This window comes from Oreochromis niloticus, linkage group LG14 (assembly GCF_001858045.2).
Source record: "Oreochromis niloticus isolate F11D_XX linkage group LG14, O_niloticus_UMD_NMBU, whole genome shotgun sequence".
Classification (NCBI taxonomy): Eukaryota; Metazoa; Chordata; class Actinopteri; order Cichliformes; family Cichlidae; genus Oreochromis; species Oreochromis niloticus.
The window spans coordinates 26,655,989-26,679,517 of NC_031979.2; the positions used below are offsets into that span (position 1 = coordinate 26,655,989).

General features: G+C 41.2%; 2 protein-coding genes and 1 long non-coding RNA gene across 10 annotated transcripts in view; 2 read left to right on the forward strand and 1 right to left on the reverse strand.

Moving 5' to 3' along the window:
* The window catches only part of LOC109194417 (uncharacterized), a 77,561-nt gene extending 57,070 nt beyond the window's left edge, over positions 1-20,491 (reverse strand). For 2 of the 3 annotated variants that reach the window (XR_003213857.1, XR_003213855.1), the window contains exons 1-2: positions 20,354-20,491; positions 19,147-19,291 (exon numbers count right to left, since the gene is read on the reverse strand). This is a non-coding gene — a long non-coding RNA (uncharacterized LOC109194417). Of the gene's footprint in view, positions 1-10,357; positions 10,728-19,146; positions 19,292-20,353 lie in introns of those variants that run through there. The other variant, XR_003213856.1, reaches the window with a different exon arrangement.
* tmprss5 (transmembrane serine protease 5) lies at positions 12,397-20,022 on the forward strand. 6 transcript variants are annotated; one of them, XM_025898351.1, is made up of 13 exons: positions 12,419-12,533; positions 13,615-13,753; positions 14,089-14,169; positions 16,036-16,149; positions 16,518-16,659; positions 16,880-16,993; positions 17,101-17,144; positions 17,309-17,471; positions 17,606-17,790; positions 18,698-18,796; positions 18,929-19,071; positions 19,155-19,307; positions 19,822-20,022. In XM_025898351.1, the coding sequence occupies exons 1-13, from the start codon at positions 12,531-12,533 to the stop codon at positions 19,828-19,830; spliced, it is 1,389 nt and encodes a 462-aa protein (XP_025754136.1). In that variant the 5' UTR covers positions 12,419-12,530; the 3' UTR covers positions 19,831-20,022. The 6 variants fall into 6 exon arrangements, with proteins under 6 accessions (XP_025754139.1, XP_005459622.1, XP_025754136.1 ...); XM_019367645.2 differs by having other exon boundaries at positions 16,524-16,659; XM_025898352.1 differs by lacking the exon at positions 14,089-14,169.
* pih1d2 (PIH1 domain containing 2) lies at positions 20,095-23,514 on the forward strand. The gene is made up of 5 exons (XM_003455051.4): positions 20,095-20,542; positions 22,152-22,278; positions 22,351-22,590; positions 22,741-23,012; positions 23,158-23,514. Exons 1-5 carry the CDS (start codon positions 20,360-20,362, stop codon positions 23,290-23,292), a joined length of 957 nt encoding a protein of 318 aa, XP_003455099.1. The 5' UTR covers positions 20,095-20,359; the 3' UTR covers positions 23,293-23,514.
* The last annotated feature ends 15 nt before the right edge of the window (positions 23,515-23,529 follow it).

Below are 23,529 nucleotides of genomic sequence, written 5' to 3' on the forward strand. Positions count from 1 at the left end.
ACACACACACACACACACACACACAAAGAAAGGATCAAATTGTTCATTTCATGCTTTGTTGATGCATATGTTTTAAGCACAGCAGTAGTGTTTCTCCGTAATGTAAAAAAAACTGACAAAATGTGGAAAAACTTGTGAATATGGACGTTTACAGAGTGAAATTTTACTTCTTTACTTTTCAGCTCAATCTTGTGCAGCAGTTTTAATATTCTGGCCCAGCGGGGCAGCATGTGGCTCATGAACAGACACGATTTAATACATTTATTTGACTACAACTTTTGGTTGGAACAAACTTTTGGTTGGGTTGGTTTGGCTTAAACATGGGTGACAAATTAAAGGAATAAACAGAGGTCATAAGCTGTTGGGCTGTTACACGCTGTCAGAAAGTCATAAGTGCATGCTATATTTCTGGTTTTCTGCTAGGGGGATCTTTCTTCATGCAAACACTTCTGCTTAGCCAGTTTAGGATCGTGGGAGCATTGGAGCCCAGCTGAGGTAGGGCGAGAAGCAGGGTACACCCTGGACAGACAACCATTTACTGTCACAGGCAACGAGGCTAATCACTACACCGCCGTGCGTCCCGGGATGAAACATCATCATTGCAAAATATGTTCCCTCACCTAGTTTTTAGTGCACAGTACTAGGGAGTGCTGTGTGTCAAACCAAAAATATCTCACAAGGTGTTCAAGTGAGTCAAGCTTGGGTAATATCAGCTGGGGCATTGTAATCCTAGAAACAACCAGTTTCATGAGTTTTATGAAAGTGTGAAGATCATCAAACAAATTTTCACCATTTAAGCGTACCCACAGCTAACCATTTTATTCATTTAACATTTCAAATGTTTGTTTATTATTTTTGCTAATTGGTTTCATGTTACATCACATGCAGCTAGTGGTGTTAAAATGCTACAGATCAGCTGAGCTTTAATTTTCAAGTACTCTCACATATCCCTTGGGAATTACTGCAGCATGGTCTCTCCTCTCTCTCTCTCTCTCCAGTCTCTGATGTCCTAATTCAACCCTCTGAACGTTTCAGTTTTCAGCACAGTTACAGAGCCCGGCTACCATCTACGCTGAGACAATGCTGCTGATCCCTCTTAACGGTTTATTGGCTCCTGCCACAAACTTTCACAGTCTCAAGCTGTTTATAGAGTTTATATATCATCTGGACTACTTGCAAACAGCTGGAGTCACTCCAGGCCCTGTGGTGACCTCCGATGGCGCTCTGCCAGAGCCACAGCTGGCCTGTGTTTCATCCCAGATGTGAAAGACGTCCATATATCAGGTCTGCACAGCACGGTGAAAATGCGACCTCATAATTAAAGGTACTGGCAGAATTTACTGTACATTTCTCTGGGTTTTTTTTCTGCTCGCCTGATGGTTTGGGGCTTAACAGGTTACCGTGCCAATGTTCCTCAGTTTCTCATAAAGTTCCCTCTGAGTAGGCTGTGAATGTTTTATTGTGTAATCTATTTTAAAGCTATATGACTTCAATCCGGTCAGCTAAATTCCAGCTTGCAGTGTTTACTGTTCCACTCTATAATGATCACAACACTCTTATTTTCTAGTGCTCTGCGTTTTTTCAGCTCACTCAGGGATATTTTAAGTTTCATATAAGCTACAGTACATTGCAGTGTTCATTACTTTCCACGGACTAGAGGAAACCTTAGGATGTGTATGTATATTACTAATGCTATAGAAGAACTTATTTTAAAACGGCTTCATATAATCTTCGTTTGTTCAGACCAAATGAAGATGGTCCTTTATAGTGTAAAGTAGCATGAATGCAGTGATTCCCAAACAAAGGTTTAGGACCACCTACACGGTCCTGAAACAGAGGTTTGGGGTTAAGGGAGGTGCGATATTAACAGCTGAACGGATGAAATAAAGATACATGTTATACAATGTTTCTTTGGTTTGTTTTTCTGGTGAAAGAATTTCATCTGATGGATATCTCAATCTTAATTCAGGCTAAAGAGTAATCACAACTCTCTTTAACTTAACTGCTCACTTATTGTAGACATACAGACCAGTTTATAAATATTTGGGCTAACTATCTTGTTCTTTTTCTTGGGCTCTGATTGTCAATGCATTCAGTTTGAAGGTACCATGTTCAAGCTTTAATCGGAGTTTATATCAATACAGTCATGTGAAAAGGACAGTCAAAAACTAACAGCACTCTCAATGATTTCATAGGAATTAAGACTGTAAGCAGCATCCAGGTGCTGATGACTGGTCACCAGCAAGTGTGACCACCTCTATAAAAGCAGACTTTTTGACAGTTTGCTGGTCTGGAGCACCTAGGAGTGGGTTAACACAATGCATCAATATTCTCAGCAGTGGACATCTCAGCAAATTCTCTATAAAAATAACACAACGGCTCAGCCAAGGTTTGCAAAGTTACATCTGAGCAAACCAGGAGACTTCTGGAACAATGTCCTTTAGACTGAGAAGACCAAAGTGGTGATCTTTGACCATAACGCACAGCAACACTTTGGCAAAAACCAAACACAGCATATCAGCACAAACACCTCAGATGTAAAGCAGAGCATTATTCAGGCTTGTTTTGCAGCCATGGCACCTTGCACTCATTAAGTCGACCATGAAGTCCTCTGTATACCAAAATATTCTAGAGTCAAATATGAAGCAGTCTGTCCAACAGCTAAAGCTTGTCCCAAGCGAGTCGCACAACAACACAATGAAAAAGAAAAGAATCAAGGTCTTGAAATGTCCCAGCCAAAGTTCAAACTTCAGCCTGATTGAAGCACTTTGGCTGCAAACTTCAATGAGCTGAAGCAAGGCTGTAAGAAGAGTGGCTCAAAATTCATCCACGGCAACGTGAGAAAATGATAAAGTCATACAGAAAACGATCACTTCAAGTTATTGCTGCTAAAGGTGGTTCTGCAAGCTACTGAATGATGTTGTGTGCTTAGTTTTTCACAGGACTGCAGACAGTCCTCTGTAAAAAGAACTGTGTGGGATAGCAAATTGAACGGTAGTGCAGTGGTTAGCCAGAGGCCTTTTCCAGAGAACTTTACATATTCTTCCTGTGCCTGTTTCCTCAGGCCAAAGACACGCATGTTAGGATAAATGATGATTCCAAATCGGTAGTGAGGGTGAGTGAATGATTGTGTCTCTCTTTGTGGTAGCCCTGTCATGGACTGGCAACCCGTCAACAAGAAACAACTTTCAAACTGTAACCGTTTCAGCCTTTATCTTTTATGGCAGGAGATCTGGATATTGTGTTTTATGTAGTGTGATAGTTGCATTTGCGTCTTTGCCTATTAAAATCATTACATTGTCTGCTATCCTTTTGGTCAAGTCTCTCTTTTAAAAAAAAACTGATTTTTTATCTAATCACTAAGATAAATAAATCTTATGATATTAATAAACTGTATTCTCTGGTGATGCTCTTCCAGGGTTTCTATTTTCATCTCGTGCTAACTGTTGGGTCTTTCTGCCTTTAGTGGAATACAGGAGAATACAGCTAAATCGGACTGAGATCAAGGCACTGACTTGGCTTGACCTCTTGACCTTGAAAACTTTTGATTGCTGAATTGTTGTTTAATGAGTTGTGGTACCTTTGACTGTGGCCGAGTACACAGGACTATCCTGTAAAGACCTTTTATCTTTTGCTTGCATCAGCAGTGAACACATCAATAAATGCCAGTGTGGCAGTTCCACTACTAACCATACATGCCCAAACAATAGCAAACGTACAGCGTTTGATCGATGACATTTTTTTGTCATGAGCTGTTGCCATTTTTTCCCTCCAAACTTTTCACTTTCCATCATTCTGACAGGGGTTGATGATTTTCCAGGTCTGTGCTGGTTTCTTCGTGTGTTTTTGCCAACTCCATCTAGTTTTTCTGTTTTTCAGGCGTACCACAGTGGTTTGCATCTTGTTGTGAATGCTCTGAGGTTAGGGTCTTTAAGTGATCTGTTAATCATTGTTAATCAAAAAAAGAAGGCAACTGGACTTGTTTAGGTTTGTAAAGACGTTTCACATCTCGCAAGGTTTCTTGCGTTCTACAAACAAATTGCGGAGAGTCCGAGGTATTTAACCCCTAGTCAAGGTCCACATGTGAGTCATCATATAATAATAATAATAATAATAATAATAATGGATTTGATTTCATATAGCGCTTTTCAAGGCACCCAAAGCGCTTTACAATGCCACGATTCATTCACTCTCACATTCACACACTGGTGGAGGCAAGCTACTGTTGTAGCCACAGCTGCCCTGGGGCAGACTGACAGAGGCGAGGCTGCCATATTGCGCCATCGGCCCCTCTGGCCAACACCAGTAGGCGGTAGGGTAAAGTGTCTTGCCCAAGGACACAACGACCAGGACAGAGTGGAAGCCAAAGTGTGGAAAAAAAAGCATGGTTCATTACCATCACCAGGGGCTGATGCCTGATTTGGACTTCTGTGAGGAGCCTTAGAGTCTACGATGTAACCTACATAAGGGCTCGCATCGTTGTCCACATTTATGCTCAAGTGTGCTCCAATTACCGTTACCGTAATTACCGTAAGTTTCACATGTGGTGCCAGCTGATAGAAAAATATTTTTTTCTATTAGCTTTTTTTTTTCAGGGCTAAAAGTATTTGTCCCTCTAGTTTTTCCACTTCTTTCAACATTCAATCGCATCCATTCGACTAGTTTCATCAGTCTCCCTCCAGGTATTTCCTGACATTTGTGAGTCCTTACATTAATGGTATTATTTCTTATACTGAGATGATGATGATTGTGATTCTCTTACTGATAAATTCAAAAACCAGAAATGAACAGGAGGACTCAACAGTGCTGAAACCACTGTGACTTTGCCCGATCCATCATGTGACCCATTGAGGTCACCTGAGGCAAGGTGTGAGTGGAAGCTGAAGCGCCTGGGACGGGAACTCAACAGCGTACTGCAGGTACCATAAGCCATCACCTCTGTTCAATAATGGTCATTCACAGTGGACATAGATGGCCTTCTTTAGTAGTCTGTCATCATCAGTCCTCTTGGTCCAAATTTAAAGATTGCCATCTTCCAAAGACGTCTTTGTCCTTTAGGTCCAGGTGTACAGCTGACTGTTGCAGAGTCATCTATGCTGTCCCATGCTTTTGTGGAGTAACTGTTTAGTTTCTCCTATGTATAAGTCCGAGGATTTCTCTCTACACGGCATATGATAAGCTGTTTAGATAGTGCTGGGTGTTTCGTCCTTGGGATGAGCCAGATTTTTTCTGAGGGTGTTGGCTCCTTCTTTTTTTTTAAACATCCTCAAGACTCGTTATCCTCCATCTACCAGCTCATTTGTCATTTTTTAGTTTTCCTGCATACTCCTGCTTTATTGACTGAAACCAGCTGCCAGAAAACCAGCTACCTTCGATATACCTCAGGTAAATTGCTTGATTTACTTTGTTATTTGGTTCACCGCTCCTAACTGACAGACAGCTCCACATGAATCAGCTCTGTGCCACATGTGAACTCTGTTGTTCATGAATTAATGCAGAAACAACTGCATGAGAAACTTTTAGATTTTCTGTTGGATGTCCAGTTACTTATGAATGACTCAGTGTGAAAATGCACATTAAAGTGGTACTATTAAAATACTGGAATACACGTTTTTGAGAAGAAATTGAAAGGTTGAGAGACACTAACGTAAACAAACCCTTTTCTACCGTTTACGAAATTTACAGCCAGGTGCATTATCAGAAAGTTCAGCTACCAATGGGCGATCAAATAACCTCAATTAGTAAATCAAACTGCAATTTTAGAAGAGACGACCATGTGTAATTTTATTAGTACTTAATCTTCTTTTATTAATTCAGGTACTGACTGGATTTAAATATTTAAAATGATTTTATTCCATTAAAAATGTCTGTATTATGTTTATAATATGCTTTATGGTTCATTCAGTGGTTATTAGTTTTGTTTTCCATTTCAGAAGAGCAGATGGGTCTGTCTGACTGCCTTGCTCATGGGTAACAGGTGGATGTTTTTATTTTTTCCTCTCTGAATCTGGTCTTTCTAACCTTATCTAACTTTAATTTCCTGGAAAATAATTTAGCTTTAAAAGCAAATGCACAAGTTTGCCTCGGAAAAAAAGAAAAAAAAAATGACAATCACCTCCCTAACCCCTCCACCTCCGTCGTCAGTCCAAGGCCACGCTCAGTGGAGGAGCAGATTGAGTGGGAGCAGTGTTAATGTAATCTCCTCTGTTTAATTAGAGTGAGCGTGGTGGGCAGCTAAAGCAAACCGCATTACCCGCCATCTGGTGAGGAGCATCTCTGCTTTTACCCACTCTCACTATCATTAGCCTCTACAAGACAAGATACAAACACATACATGACAGCTATTTATTCATCCTGCCACTTTCAATACAGACTGCACGCTGCATACCATTTAGAGATGGTATGCAGCGATGAGGCCATACTCACGCTTAGACCTGTCATAAATGCATTGTTCTGTAATTACAATATGTTGCACAACAAAACCTCAAATCTGAAATGTAACTATAAAAGCCACAGACACTGGAGCTTTATAAAGGAGCGTGTGGCATTCCTACTGTGACTTCCTACACATTTAATATACAGGAGAGGCCAAGGAATCAGACTGAGAAAGTAATCTCCTTGCATTTATTATCACTTCGCATACGGATATTACTTTACACAAGAATTAATCCAGCTTTTATGTTGATTTAACTGCAAGCTTATCCTTAGTGGATCCTAAATGGAGGTCTTCAACTCTATCACAAGAGGGCAGTGTGTTACTACAGTTCACATCCAGCTCTGGCTGCGGGAAGGGCTCAGAGCTCAGAGGATTTACTGCTCCACAGAAGGCAGAGCTCACTGGCAGCCAGTAGAGCAGTACAATTATCGAAGCACAGAGGGAGCGAAAAGCTGACAGTCAGAGTGAGTGTGTGTGTGTGTGGCCACTGGGGATTTAAAACCCTGCCCTCACCTCGTGCTGCCTCATTACCTGTGCGGCTTACAGTGGCAACATGTGATTGTGCTATGACACTGCAGACGCACAGAGCCAACAGGCATGCTTTAGCAAAGTTAAGGTTCAGTTCAGTAATTTCTGAATATATTCATTTGATGCCCCCGCAGAGCCCGATGCTTTGGACCTGTCTGCAGGAGGAGGATTTTTTGGCCCGTGTTTTTTAGGCCCTCTCAGATGCATGTGGCACACTTACTGATCCTACCCCTGCGACTGCCATGTTTAGCTGAGGCTTCTTCCACCCTACTTTGCTGTTCAAGTGGAAAAAGACTGCTCCATCATCTCAAATGCTGGCTGAATAACTGCATGAAGCTCCAGGCTTATAAGAAAACCTGTCTCCTTTTTTTCTTTTTACAAAATTGGAGAAATCTGAATTAATGTGCCTATTTTATCAGATAGTCCAATTTTCTTCTCTTTTCTGCCTTCTTATCATTCTGCCTCGATGCTACACATTTCTGCATACTGTAGAATTCAAAATTTGTGTAAAGATCTATGTATTCTGTAAAATCAATGATTCATTCATGTTCTGTCTTTCTTTATTTCATCCTCATAGCAAGATTCTTAGTTATAAGATACCCAGGAAAAAACCTGACCCCAAATCAGTACAACACTGTTCTGAGTGATCACCTGAGTGACGACAATGTTCCCTGTCAAAGAATAAGAGGGGCAACTGAATGGTGTGGTGAGTATGAAACGATGTGAATGACGTGCTATGCTTTTCTCAGTCACCAGATCTTAATCCAGTTGAAGGAGACTTTGGACCAATTTGTCACCTTTCTGCACAACCAGATTATTACCGCATCTATAAAAGCTTTATATACTGCTTCCAAAAGTTTTAAAGATAAAACATGCTATTTTTGTAATGCACGGAGGAAGATTTTGGAAAGAAAGCCAGGTTTACAATTTCTCGCCGTTGTTTCCAGTCTTTATGTGGAGCCAATCTCACTGTCTCCTATTTTTAGCCTCCCATTTATCTGACAGACAGAGTGATATAAATTTTCTCATTTATCTCTGCTCCTTTAAATAAGTCTTACTTTAAGAACAAAACACAAAGGTACACACTGGAAATGTGGCAGGTGGTGTTAATCAAGAAGTGCCTGACAGATCTGTGGAGGTGTGTTTAATGCACACACACACACACACACATACCACTGCATTTTGGATTGTGTCCTTAACAAGCTCCACACTTCCCTTCCTGGATCTGTGAGCACTCCAACCTTTAATGTCCGTCTCTGCTGAGGGGTCACAGCCAAAAGCATTATTGGCACAGCACTCTTGACAGCCCACATAAACAGTTTGTTTTTAAATGCCTTGGTAGGCTGGACTTTGGGGGGGGGAAGCAGTTGAGACAAAAGCTGCCCAAACCTTGAAAAACAAACAAAAAAAAAGCAATCCCTCTCTTCTGCTCAGTTAGAACCTACTGTGGGATTTCCGAGTGGGGACCGAGGGACCGCATCTGATGTTCAAGGTCTGGACATTGGACAGAGGCACACATACTAATGGCTGAGATAAGAGTGGAGCTGATCAAATCTCAGTGCACCGAGCAGAAAGACAACCCCCACCCCTTCAGAGCGGAGAGAGAGATAGATGCAGCTCCAAACTGGGCAGCAGCCAGCGTCCTCACAGTGGAGCCTCACACTGTGATACATGAATAAATGAATGAATGTGGTCAACACTGGGACTACTGTTATTGTTGTGGGCGCACTGGTGGGGGTGAGGGGGTCTTAATAAATTTAAATTCCTGATGGAGAGATGCATGAGCCAGGTTCTACCCAGGTTGTCATGATCCGTTATCGATCTAGTTTTGTGGTGGTCGAGGTGTTTATATGACAACTGAGACATAAATCCAACCATTATGGTGTTTAACAAATTTCCCACCTGTGGGACTAATAAAGGGCATCTTATAAGGTCATCTTATTATTACTGTTATTATCATTATTTTTTAAATAGTTTTAAAAAGGAAAGTTGATTCAGCTTCATATCACTTTGAAGCTTTAATTTTTGGTGATTGAGATTATATTTTTATAATAACATATCTGTTTATCAGAGGCGTGTTTCCCATTTATTATCATGTCTTGACTAACTGTTACAAAAGTTTAACAAAAATGGATAAACTTGGACTTGCACTTTGTCTTTGTGGATCAAGAAAAAACATGATGAGGTGTCAAGAGAGGAAGTGTGGTACTACTGTGGAAATCAGGAGTAGCAGTGAAGTATTTGAAGTTGGTGCGGGACATTGGGACAATCCAGTTGGAGTGACAGATGGGTCCAAGGTGGTGGTGGGATTACATTAGGGAGCGTCTCTGAGTCCCTTCTTGTTTGTAGTGGTGATGGACAGGTTGACAGATGAGGTCAGGCGGACGCCTCTGTGGACTATGACATTTGGAGATGACGCTGTGATCTATAGTGAGTGTAGAGAACAGGTGGAGCAAGCCTGAAGAGGTGGAGGTATGCACCGAAGAGAATAAAAATGAAAGTAAGTAGAAACAAGGCAGAATACGTGTGTGAATGAGAGGGAGTAGGTGGAAGGGCGAAGATGGAACGAGCAGAGGGAGTGAAGGTCCATCCGAAGTAACAGAAAGCGCGTAAGAGAGGTGAAGAAGAGAGTGCTGGCAGGGTGGAGTGGGTGGAGATGAGTGTCAGAGGTGATTTGTGACAGAAGAGTGAAAGGGCAGGTTTCCAAGATGGTAGCGAGACCTGCTATGATGTATGGTTTGGAGACAATGGTGCTAACAAGTCGACAGGTGGCGGAGCTGAAGATGAGAGGGTTTTTGATGAGAGTGACCAGAATGGCCAGGGTTAGAAATTAGTGTGTCAGAGGGACAGCTGAGGTGGAGCAGTTTAAAAAACACAAAGTTAGAGGAAAGGTTGAGATGGTTTGGACAGGAACAGAGGAGGGGATAGTGGATATACTGGGTAAAGGATGTTGAATATGGATGCAAAAGGAAGATGGGATTCATGGATGAAGTGAAGAAGGACAGGTTGGTGTGACAAAGAGGATGAAAGGGATAAGGTAATATTCAGGCAGAAAACAGGGAGCAGCCGGAAGATGAAGAAGAATCTTTTGAGATTCGAGATAACAGAAGCAACTGTAACAGCAAAACCTCACAGTTAAAAGAAAAGAATTTAAAAAATGGAATAAAGTCATTTAAAAAAAAAAAAATCTACATATCAACTTAATATATCCTGATGGCAAAGCATGCGTCTGGTGGCAGAACAATGGATTCTGGATAAAGAAAATGATCCCTCAGCATATTAGGAGGCTGGTTTGAAACATTTCTGTCAAGCATCAGATCAGATCGCATGTTCGCTTCACAAATGTTCTTAACGACTTTGCCATTATCAAAGTTAACGGCCACGCTTTTCCCTTCTTAACAACTACTGATACATTAGACACGACCAGCAAAAACAGAACACAGAGCTACAACAACACCTCAACTGGAATCTGACAGTTTGCTCTTTGTGCTCTTAACACGATCCATACAAGTAAAGAAACAAGAAAGCCGTCATACAGGTATTTCCAGACTGTTTTCCTTGTTGTTTAAATTATTATTATTATAACTTAGAGTAGGTGGGTGAGAGGAGGATGTTAGCCAAGCTGAAGTCCATTATGGGCAACACTTCTCAGCCCCTGCATGAGACTGCGGAAACCCTGAGCAGCTCCTTCAGCAGCAGACTGTCACAGTCATGGTGCAGGACAGAGCGCTATCGCAGGTCCTTCATCCCGACGGCAGTCAGACTGTAAAAATATCCACACAGGATAAATACTAGCTAAAATACATGTGTATCATTATCACTCCCACTGCACTTTATGTACATATACAAATAATACTAATAACAATAATTACCTGGGTGTATACAGTAATTATCTGCACACAGCATAGTATTTTGGCTTTTTTGTACACTCATTTTTCTTATTTATTTATCTATTTTTTTCTTTCTATTTTTAATTTTCCAATATAGCTCTAATTCACTTTTCTTACCATCCCTTGTGCTACTGAGTTTCCCCACTTTGGGATTAAATAAATTCTATGTCTATGTGTCTATTACTTTCAAACATGGAAAACCGGAAAAGTATAAAGAAAACCATAAAACACATGGAGAATTTCTGCAAAGTATGAAAGCAGAAGCTATTTTCGTACTGCAGCTAGATCACAGACTGCATATTGTAGCACCAGGAGAAGCAAAAAAACAAAAAGGAGGATGCATGCAAGAAAACAGAACACATAAACAAATGCAAGTGCATATCCCTGACTGAAAATGGCTTCATTCATCTTCGCAAACAGTTTCTCACAAGTGAATGGCAGCTATATAAATCACTGTTTACTCGGCTGTCTGAGAAAACAAATTTCACCAGAAGAGGGAGACATGAAATCCCTGTGAAAATGACCAAACAGCAGCTACGCTCTCCTTGCTCTTGTTTGAGTCTGCAATAGAACAATTCAGCTCAACGCTAATATCATCAAATATTATTAACCTCACAGCCCTACCAATATGAATTTCAGCTGCGGTTCCATTACACGCAATTTACGGTGCTGCCGCTATGCTCATTTCTCTGTGTTTGATTTCCAAATAATTCCATATGACACCTGTTAGATGAGCCGAGTAGATGTGGGTCATCTTTTGGATTTGGCCTTGACAGTCAGACGAGGAGGAATTTTCTTCCTGGCAGTCGTTCGCTTCACCTGGACTCTAATCCCACATCATCCATATGATAGAAATAAATAACTCCTGTATCAAATGCTCTTTTAACTACACAAGTCTAATTCACCGTATCCTCGGAATAGGAATTTAATGTCTCTTCAGGAAATGAATTAATGGCGGGCTCTGAGCTCCTCTCCGAGCGAGTTCGAGATATTTCCTCACCCTCTTCAAACAGTTCACGTCTTCTTCATCACCGCTGTTAATTATTTCATCTATTTTTGGAATAAACGAGTCATTGGGGCCACTTATAATCACCTAATAACACAAAGAAGATGCTTAAAATACAGAAAAACAAGAAAAAAAATTGACGGCGTGTCAGTTGAAAAGTGAAGAGAGAAGAGAAAGTCTAATCTGTCAGCAGGCAGACAGAACAGACTTCATTTTGTTCTTGAGTGCTGAGATGATAGCTTTGGATTTCAAATCATGCGGATTGACGTGATATGAGACTTTTCAACAATCTCCAATAATGACCTTTTCTCAGAACCTACAAACTGCCAGGTAATAACGTGTCTCGGGTGAAAATAGACAATCTTTTGGCACAGGTGAAAAGTGTTACCTCGCATCTCGCTGGAGATGCTCCCCTCCTACAAAGACCCGTTTCAGCTTGCTTCCACAGGCCCCACGACCCCCACCCGCCCCGGACAAACAACAGCTTCATTCTGTGCCACCGCTGCTGACCTCATTGTCTCTTTGTGAAGGGAAAATCCAGAGTTGCATTCTGTTAAATGGCAAATGGTGCATCGACTGCGAGCGGGACAGACCTTTGCACCACGAGCGCAGGCCTACAGATGAGCACGGACACTGCTGATTCTTCTTCAGGACTGTATGCAAGGAAAACATGGTAAGAAAAGGGGAACTCGACATTCACTACACCTTTCCTAATGTACGTCTAATGTATGCATGCCTGACAACAACATAACCGTTACCTCCTCTTTACACCTAGATCCAAACAGCTGTTTGTCCCCTTCTAATGCTTCCTCTCTTTCTAAATAATGTGCCTGTTAACCTGTCGTGTGAAATTTCTAATCGGGGACTGGTCTCACAAAGATACTTTCTGAAACCAGTCTTAAGTTTACTCATAGATTAGTCTAACTGAAATGACACCTTAGCCCCAGGTAAACGTAAGCCCAACACTAACACCATGGTATCAATCAGGGGCACCAAGGGTAAAACGTCTGTATAATCCAAACATTTTCTGCCGGGGTAAATGGAGCTGATCGTTGCTTGATAAAAGTTTTAATTTAACCAGAATTCACTGTGCCACAGTCATGCTTAAAATAGACAACGCTTCTTTGCACAGTACAGGTTTATCTAAATCTAGATTTCTGAAACCGCCCCCAGTCCTGGACTACAAAAACTACATATCCAAAATTACATGTTTAGCTTGCGTCAAACACCACAGTGTTACATGACAGCAGATGGTATGGGATTTATTTAGACTGACTGTGTGCTGTAATTGTATAATTCCAAGTCTGCATCTCACATTTATGGAGAGCTTTATTATAATTACTGCAGTGCTCTCAATATGTTGCTTTTAGAAGCAGATGCTACTTCCACAATCACACACAGACGCACACAGACGCTCAGACATCAAAGTAATAAAAAAATTCTCTGAAAATACAAACAGAAAACGCAGCCTCATATTATGAAGTGTAGTTCAATGCTCATTATACTTTAATCACCCAGGAAGAAACGTGACACACGCCTGTACAAATCTGACTTCACACATCTGGACTGGTCAGTGTTAAAACACCTGTCCTCTTAATTAAACCTGACAGACAGAGCGTGACAGGCAGACTCCTGCTGATGAGCAAATGGTCAGAACACAGTTTTTGTCCAGAGTAAGCAAACTTAGCAAAACTTTATAAAATAAGAATAAAATGGAAGTTGAGGTCTGACATGTCCACTGGGGGTTCTTGCAGAGTCTTGATGGAGACACATTATCAGTGATTGAAAACCCAGTGGCTGTCAGTCATCCTTTTCACTCTGAGAAAACAGCAGGAGTTGCAGGGGCCAAAGGAGTGCAAGGCTGGTTAAAAGGATTTCAGTCTACTACTCAAGGTAAGCTCCAGCAGTGCACCGCCCGATGGGCATCAGACATCAGACTTCAATAACAATCTTGCTCCATTTGTGCAAAAAAGAAAAAAAACACTAACACGTTGCTTTAAATGGAATAATGAGACTTTGTACTGTTGCACAACATCTGCAATGCAGTGCCGAGATGTACAGCAGCGCTTTCTTGTGAAAGCCTAGCCCATAGATTTAGTGTTGAATAAATCTAACTGTGTCTGTGCTGTGCATCTGTGTGCAATATCTAACAGCTGACATTTAACAGTTTCTCTCGGCTCCCATCGGAGCTCAACAAGCATTAACTCCAGTATTAACTGTTGCTTTAGCTCACAGGCTGGTGAGGCTGCTGGCAGCGGTGTGTGCAGTCGGACTTCTCGGAGGATTAGTTGTAGGTGTCTGGTTTCTAGGTGAGTCATTGTGTCTGTGAAAGAATCTCTAAATGAGCTCAGTAAGAAACAGGAAGTGGAAATGAATGCGCAAACGGCCCAGTTTGAGATACTCAAACGCCTGTGAATCTTAAGGTCAATGTAAATTTAGACAGAGCTTATTGAATCCCATGTTAGCATTTGAAAGGTTCAATTATTTTCTTGATAAATATACAGCAGGAGCTGCTTGTCAAAGCTTTGAAAAGCTCACAGAGACATCTTTAGTTGGAATGCTGTAAATGACACCAGAATGCAATACTAGCAAAAACAAATTAAACAGCAGTTTCAAATCCTACAAAAATTGAATATCTAATGTTGACACGGAGAAACTATTCGGGCATGTTTCAGAAAACTTGGGATCAGGCTGCATCATTTTCTTTTGTGTTAACAACACCGAGGAGACCAATAGCTTTAGTCCTGGTAGCTAAATGTTGATTTAATTGGCTGCTCTCTTATCACAGAGCCATAACGTTATAATATGTGTAGAATGTGGGTTGGCATTGTCTTGCTGAAACACGCATAAATCTGACCTGAAAACCACATTGTTGCATTGTTATGCTGCATGACAGCATATGCTACTCTAAAACCTCTAAGTCCTCTCTGCACGCAGCAATAACGGTGCCTTTTACGCACGTCATGTCCACTAATGGATCCCCATACCATTACAGATGCTGGCATTTTAGCTGTGCATTGATGTGCATTGGTCCCTCTCCTCTTTAGCTCAGAGGAAAATGGTTTTTAGAAACAATCTCAGATTTTTAATTAGTCAGACTACAAAAGAGTTTTCCACAGAATTTGCCTCAGTCCATCTCGAATGAGCTCGGGCCCAGAGAACCGTGAGGCATTCATCTTTTAACTTGTAGTTGCAGATACCCGAGTGTTACTGAGCCCATTCACTGAGTTTTATTTTAACCAGCTTTTAATGCAGTTCAAGCAACTCAAGATTGTTTTTGTTTAACCCTTTTCCATACATTTATTTAGATTCTCTGAATTTTAATGATATTATGTGCAGCAGATACCTCATTCCTCAAGTCCTTAGCAGTTTTAGACTGAGAATCATTACACTGAAGCTGTTGTGAACCCGTCTCTCTTCTTCTGAAAGAGTCAGCCTCTCTGGAATGCTCTTTTATCCCCAATCATGTTACTCATTAAACTAATCAGCTGTGAGATCTTCCTCTCCAGTTTCTTTTTTCTTATCTAGTCTTCCACAACTTTTCCAGGGTTTTGTTGCTCTCATCAGAACTTTTAAAATCAAAGTGAGAATATATTTTAAGAAAACGTAAACTTTTCACGTCTTTGTACAGCTAGTAGTTAAACACACATTTTTATTGTTTGGCAAATCATTGCATTGAAATGATATTTCCCTAAATCAGGCTTCTGGTGTAAGCAAACTGATACTTTTAAAAATAAGGACCTCTTGGATTTAATGGACTGTCAAACAATTTTAATGGACAACATGAAAAATGTATTATTCATTGTTTGTGTTTTTGGAGCCTTACTTTAATCACCAGCTAAAAATCAGGGCAATGTTGGGCTCAGCTGCCCCAATTTAGATTTTTTATTTACTGCATTGAAGTTTCCCAAATTTGATGGAAACACGCGACAACATTCAAGTTAAGATAGAGAAAATTTTGAAAAATGAATCTGTTTTTTAATTAGCTGTTTTCTAATTAGCTGGATTTGCAGATAGAAATGAACAATATTTAATGACATTTTATTGCTGTCTCAGACGCTGGTCCGTTTTGGGTTCTCATTCAGATAATCTGGTAATATTAGGAAAAATCAACAACGTTTTGCTGCCCATTTTGCAGCCTGATTAAAAGATTATCTCTTTTAATCCACTTTTAGTCAAACTTTTGCTGAGGCCATCGTCCTCCCAAAGCCCAGTGGGGCTTGGGGATACAAAGGAGACATCCTTCTGCAATGTGACGGAGGATATTTCCGCATCGGACTCGCGGAAAGGTCTGTGTTTACTCCCTCGTGGTAGCGTTTCTTTCACTGTTTTATGAATTATAATGCAGCACGTTAATGCGTGGCTGCTTAGCTTATTGTATATACTTCATTATATCAGGTCATGGGTCACCTCTGAAGTGTTTCTTAATTGAATAGTAACAAAAATTAAAATTCAGCAGCTGCTACTTGTTGTCTTCTCTTCACTCCTGAGAGATGCCCATTGACCGACATGAAAACATCACACATAATGATCTGTTTCTACTGACTACATTAGCATAGATACTTGTGTTTTTCCTAATCATTTCCCACTCATAGAAGAGGCTTGATCATTAACGTTGACTGAGAGCTTGTCTCTGGAGGGATTTTCAATCAATCAGGTTCAGTGTTTTACAGAATCAGTCCTGAGAACTCCCTCCTGGAGATCCAGCTGGGGAAGCTGCCCACCTGGCTTCCAGTATGCTATGAGAGGTGGAACTCTTCGCTGGGAACACTGGTCTGCAGACAGCTGGGTTATCTGAGGTGATGCTTTTTCGCAGTCCTGCGAGGATCACACACTGCTTCTTTATAGCACCATTTAAAAAAGCTGAGAGCCCATTCTCAAACTTGGTTTAATTTTAGGCTGAAGGCTCACCTTATTTATGATCTATTAATACCTCATTTATAATCTTGCTTCACACCTCATGAGACTAAATTATCTCAATACTCGCTCCCACCCATTTTTCAAATGTTCCCTTACCAGACTGACCAAGCATAAAGGAGTGAACCTTACTGATATCGGGCCAAACTACACTGACGGCTTCATACAAATTACCTCAGAACAAAAGAGCAGCCTGGAAAATATGTGGCAGTTCAGGTAAGGCAATCTGTCAGAGGACATCACACTCATAATGGTGCAGGGAAAATTGCGTCCGCTAATACATTAATTATGCATCATTAGTTACCCAATTTATTTTCATTTAGGAGGAGTTGTATCACAGGGAAGGTTATCGCTTTGCAGTGTTTTGGTGAGCAAATTAAACTTAACTTTTAATTTGAGTTTGCGCCTCGCACAGAGGCCAGTAGTGTTTTTGTACAAAAGCTTTATATCAGAGCAGGATGAATGATGGCGTCTGCTGCTGCTCTTTCTGACCAACCCAATTTCGTTTCGTTTTGATGAATGGATCTTTAGAGTGTGGCACACGAGCAAAGCTACCCAGGATAATCGGGGGCGTGGAGGCCGCGCTGGGCAGGTGGCCCTGGCAGGTCAGCCTTTACTACAGCAACCGTCACACCTGCGGAGGCTCCATCATCACCAGTCAATGGGTAGTCACAGCTGCCCACTGTGTACACAAGTAAGACTGCTGACCTGACAAGTACTAAAGGTCAGAGGTTGCAGCCACGATGAAGGATAATAATCAGTCATTAACAGCTGTACCAGTGTAGCAGTATCAGTATCTACTCTCTCTTTTCTTTTCCCAAATGTCAGCTACAGGCTACCTCAGATATCCAGCTGGGTGGTCTATGCTGGCATTGTGACCCGCAGCTCTGCTAAAACGGCTCAGCATGCAGGCTACGCGGTGGAGAAGATCATCTACAACAAGAACTACAACCACAGGACCCACGACAGCGATATAGCACTGATGAAGCTGCGGACCCCGTTCAATTTCTCAGGTCAGTCTCATCGCAGCACTTAAAAAAAAAAAAAAAAAAAAAGTACTTTGGCTTCAGTTTACCTTTTCATATGCTAATAACAATTTATCATAAACAATATAAGTGCTATTGCTATGCTAATTTTTCTAATCATAACAAGTGATATACACTTCAAATGAAAAGGCTCCCAATATCTTTAACATCTCACAGAATCAGCTGTTAAGATTCACACATAAGCTTACAGTCTCAGCAACAATTAAAGCACCGCCTCCAGATGTTTTGAGACGTTGAAATTTATTCTCCTTCCTGGCTCCTGAGGGATCTTTGGGTCTGTCTTTGTAATTTTGTTTCTTCTTTACCTCACAACATAAGGAGCCTTGAAATGACTATTGTTTTGAATTCACATAAATAAAAATGAACCGAATTACAGATGTAGCTTCCAAAGGACAGAATACATGAATATGCAAATACTGTACAGTGTAAAAAAAACAAAACACAAAAAACCAGGCCATCATATAGAATCCAATGAGAGAGACACAGGGCTATTTTTGTACACAATGCATTTTATGTAGATTCGGTTATATTTAAGTTATTCTGTGAGTTTGTATGGCTGCTACCTTTTTGTTTGCTCTGATCTCAGTGGGAGACAACTTTCTTTATGTTGTATACAGGACCACAGTTGGCTTCTCTATCATAAAAGCTTCCTTGTTTTTCAGCTGTGATTTGATATGAGCGTAGAGACTAAAGAGAAAACAGCTTTCTCATGACAAACACTGAAGTCTAAACGTGGTAAAACACGTCTCAGTGAAGGGTGGTTTTATAACACTTCTTAACATGACTTATGAATCCAACCATATTTGCAGTACAACTTAATGTCTCTTGTAACTATTTAAATGTATTAAGAGGCAAAATTCCTCCTTTTAACTAGACACAATCAGGCCCATCTGCCTGCCTCAGTACGACTATGCCCTTCCAGGAGGAACACAGTGCTGGATTTCTGGATGGGGATACACGCAACCCGACGGGGGTAAGATGTTACTACACTGCTCTGCTCTTAAACAAATGCATCTCTGCTACAAATCTAATCCATACTCAAATGGTGACAGAGTGAGCCAAGTGTGTTAGTGGAGCAGTCCTAAATTGAAACTTTCACCCGTAGTTCATTCACCCGACACCCTGAAAGAGGCGCCAGTCCCAATAATAAGCACAAAGAAATGTAACAGCTCCTGCATGTACAATGGAGAGATCACAGCACGGATGCTATGTGCCGGCTACACAGAGGGAAAAGTGGACGCATGTCAGGTCAGAGGCTTGTTTTGACCACTAGATTTAGCTTCTCTTTTATGAGTAGCTGTAGTGAGCAGTGTTTGGGCCTACCTCTCCAGGGGGACAGTGGGGGCCCTCTGGTTTGCCAGGATGACAACGTATGGAGGCTGGTGGGGGTCGTCAGCTGGGGAACAGGGTGTGCTGAGCCCAATCATCCTGGAGTTTACACCAAAGTGGCCAAATTCTTGGGATGGATCTACGAGATGATAGAGGTAAACAGCATTTTTTAATTCTACAGTGAACAATAACTAACTATTTACAGGACAGCACAGAGGTTTAGTATCATTCGATACTTCTTTATTGAGCTCGATAGTTAAAAAATACACGCAAAACACATGATCAGCTTAATTATAATTTCATTATATATATATATTTTTAAAAAGTTAGCTCCACTTTTGCCAGTTTTAAAACATTATGTTGAGAGAAATGCATCAAAGTAAGCCTGTGAAATAGGTCATTTGTTTTTGTAGAAGTACCCTGCTGATAACAACTCTTTGAACGGAGGATATTTACATATCATGGAATACTTTTTTACAGGGATAATACTTTTACTTATCTAAAATATTACAATAAATTCTTATATCACTACACTGCAGAAAGCGCTAATTAGTTTCATCCATGCCGCTATTTGAATTTTTTCTTTTTTTGTATTTTCAGCCGGATTGAGATGGAAACTGTAAAACAGAACAGCGATTTCTAATATTAATTCTTTCCTTATTTTTGCAGAATTACTGAGGAGGGCTCATGACAACAAAAGGAAGGAAGCTTCTGATGAAACTGGTGGAAACGTTAGAAAACTACAGTTATACATGATACTTTTTATTTTACGTGTCAGTTATATAATGTACACATAAAGACAGACTGAAAACATCAACATGCATTTTTACGTTATGTTTTTCATGTATTGAAAATAAATTATGCTTCTTATTGTCATGTGTGGTTTCTGAGCCGCAGTTCCGCATCTCACCGCCTGGTGGCAACAGTGTTACGTTTCATATAGTTTCTATGGCAACTGACAACATTGGCCTAGCTAGTGTTAGCGATTACAACTAATGAGCTACAGAACGTAATTAGTTGTTTTGTTTTGTTTTGGTTTGGTTTTTTTAAATATTTGTGTGATACTGCTCCATATTTGTCGGATATTTAAGGTGTTTCTATAACACATGCTCCTCTATGACACTGCTGACCGGCTGGTTTTCTGACGCACAAACTTTTTCTGCTAACTAGCTAGAGTTGGTAATAAAAGTACGACAGTTACCTTAACATGTGCTCCACTGGCAGTACAGAGGATGTTTTGCAGCAGATGAGCAAACTGTGGTCCATGCTGGATGATCTCTCTGAAAATGACCCTGCAGCCTACCGTACGCTTATAGAGAAACAGTTGAAGGAAGGAGCTGAATTCAGAGCACCGCCCGAGCTGGACTCCTGCCTCTGCACTGAAATACTGGTGAGTTTCATTCGTGAAGGCTCCTTCCTGTGTAGGCCCCACTCCATACAGGTGTTACTCAGCACATTCTTTGGTTCAGCTAGAAAGGAAGCCCACCTTTATTCCTCCAAAACATAAATAAATATATACTCTAAATTCAAACACAAATTAGGGAAAGTTAACTTTAATAGCAGAAAATTTAGGATACAGCTCAGTACCCATCATCAAAAAAATTTTTTTTTTTTTAAATGATTCAGTGTCTCAGGTCCTGTCATTGGTACAAGGAATTACATTACAGAAGAATTTGGATTGGGAACAGCACTTACTCTGCAAAAGGCTCACCCAAGTAATGCAGGCATCTGATGGTGGAGGAGAGGGACTGCCAGGAATCGACTCAATGTGCAACAGCAGTCCTCTAACCTTAACAAGGCTGCTGAATGATGTGGGAAGGCATAAAACGAAGAAAAATCAAATGTAGTGAGCTATGGAATATGAAAACAAAACAGCCCACATATGATGTTCTGCTCACTCCAGCAGTGTGTCCCTTGTATGCAACCCTCAAACACATCCGGGTGGGCTGCAAAAGCAGTCTAACACATGGAGGATATAGTTGGTGACATAACCAACTAACTTGTCTGTAGCTATTAGTCAGGAGAGTATAGACTAACTGCAACTCATTAGAAGTTAAAGCCACCTTTCTGCAACAAACAACCTTCATCTGGGAAGGTGAGAAACAGCATGTCAAGCCCTATCTTCCTGAAATATACCTTTACACTTGAAATCAACCTGCACCCAGGTCTGGTTCTCTGGTCCAGTTCCTGCCAGTCTGTCTTCACTGTAGAACTGATTGTCCCTTGGGAGGATGCAATCAATAAGGCATATGACAAGAAGAAAGCATGAGCAAGCTGAGAGAGAGGACCAAGGCTGGAAAGTGGAGGTCCATTCAGTGGAAGTGGGCTGTAGGGGCTTCGCAGCCAGCTCCACAGTAAGACTGACGAAGGAAGTAGGCATCAGGAAGGGCAGCCTAATACAAGTTAATCAAAAAGCTTGCCACTGTTGCCAAAAGAAAGTAGTCACAGGGGCTGGCTGAAGCAGAAGGAGACAGTGTGGCCTGCCAAATTACTGGTGGGTGCCATGTGAAATACACCCAGGTCTGATCAGCCTGTGGTGGGTCTGCTTTGGCTAAGGGCATCTTGTGAGAAATTATGGAAATGCACTATGAAGCTGGGGTACAAAGCTGATGATGTGTCGCGCTGATGGATACATACCCATATGGTCAGCAGCAAACACCCCATCTAGATGGCTTCTCCAACCCACTCAGTTCTGTGTTATACTGACAGGGATTATAACTTCTAGCCCTATTAATTAGTATAGTCCATTACAAGCTGTGAAAGCTTTGTCATCACATTTCTTGTTTTTATCCAACCAAGAGTAAAGTAATAACCTAAAAATATTTCTGCTGAGGAGCTGTAAGCTGTGCTTGCTTTATATATCCTAAAATACACAGGCTGCATGAGAAACACAGACTTTTACTTCACTCTGCAAAGATGCTAGACTTTTATCCACTTAGAACTTTGAAATTGAGTTTGTTTTGACAGATCCTTTTGATAGCACTGTGTTTCTGTGACAGAAACCAAAGAAAGGCCTGCTGTACATCAACATATGCAGCTGGAAATGTGTGCCTGCGCCTCAGGATCCCAGCAGGCTTTTACCAGTGTACACTGGAAAACTGGAAACAGGCACAAATGAAGATCAAGGTGTGTCAAGCTGCAGACCTGCCATTTGTATTACATGACACAAGCAAGAAAGTCATACTTTTTCCTTTACAGGCTGGTATACTGTGCTGGATGTGGCATTAAATCCTGTGTTGCTGCAGGAAAGTAGGGAGAACAAAGCAGAGATTAACCAGGTCTATATGCTGGCCCTGAGCTTTGCCCAGAAGCAGCTTGGGATGACGTTATCGCAGGAGTACAGAGTTGTCAACAGTAGCCCAAATAGTAGCCCAGATGAGTTGCACCGCCGGCTTGGATTTCAGAAGTTGTCCAGTGCCCCCAAACAACCCGACACAGGTAATGCAATAAGTCTGTCAACCCTGACAAGCTTTGATAAGCACTTTATGTTGAACCCGTGCTCTTTACCCACTCTCCTTTCACCTCCTAAAACAATTTTCCTGATAATCCATAGTCCTTTTTTTTTTTTTTTTTTTTTTTTTTTTACAGCTGGTCAGACACCAGCTGCCCTCCTGCAGCACATCTCCTCCCTACAATCAGAAAACCAAGAGGACTCTGCTCCTCAAATTATCTGTAGGCCTGCAGAGAAAATAAAGAAGGATTTGATCCAGGTCATCTCAGCCGCTTCTGTGGGGCCTCAGAAGCCAGAGTATCGACTCGAGGTGAAGACTGATGCAGCAGGAGTTCCTGACAGCGTGGAACTGATGGTGGAGCTGCCAATGGTTTGCTCCATGTCAGAGTGCCAGCTGAGCGTGTCCAAGGTTAGTGGTTACACACTCCCTTGAACAGTTATAACGAAGCACTTTAGAATCCAGTGTGTGTCAGTGTGTAGCTGGATGTCATAAGAAATACATAATCGACCTGTAGCGAGCCTTAGTAGCACACTGGATGTATTTTTCTCTGCAGGATGACGTCTTACTGGAGGTGGAGGATCTTTACTATTTGCTTGTGGACTTCCCGAAAACTGTAAACGAAGACACCGCGTCTGCCATCTTTAATAAGAAGAAAAGAAGACTTACATTGAAAGTGAATGTGCTGTGACCATCATCCTTAATTAAGAAGCAAATGTGCAGTGTTTGTTAAGCTAGCTAAACACTGGCATTGAAAATGCCTCAAACAAAAACAACAAAACTCCTGTTGTGCAATGTACAAATAAAAAAAAGAAAAGAAAAAAGCACTGAGAGCGCATTGTGCTGTGGAGGGACCCGTATTCTGCCTCAGAATTCAAGTTAACTAACAATAAACAGCTTGCGTGTAAATTGATCCATTTCCAAGAGC

Coding starts and splice junctions, on each gene's coding strand:
- tmprss5 (XM_025898351.1), top strand. Junction 16,660..16,879: donor AGACAGCTGGGTTATCTGAG/GTGATGCTTTTT, acceptor TTCCCTTACCAG/ACTGACCAAGCATAAAGGAG. Junction 17,145..17,308: donor TATCGCTTTGCAGTGTTTTG/GTGAGCAAATTA, acceptor ATGGATCTTTAG/AGTGTGGCACACGAGCAAAG.
- pih1d2 (XM_003455051.4), top strand. CDS start 20,360: ATGTGCTCCACTGGCAGTACAGAGGATGTTTTGCAGCAGATGAGCAAA. Junction 22,279..22,350: donor AGGCACAAATGAAGATCAAG/GTGTGTCAAGCT, acceptor TTTCCTTTACAG/GCTGGTATACTGTGCTGGAT. Junction 23,013..23,157: donor GCCAGCTGAGCGTGTCCAAG/GTTAGTGGTTAC, acceptor TTTTCTCTGCAG/GATGACGTCTTACTGGAGGT.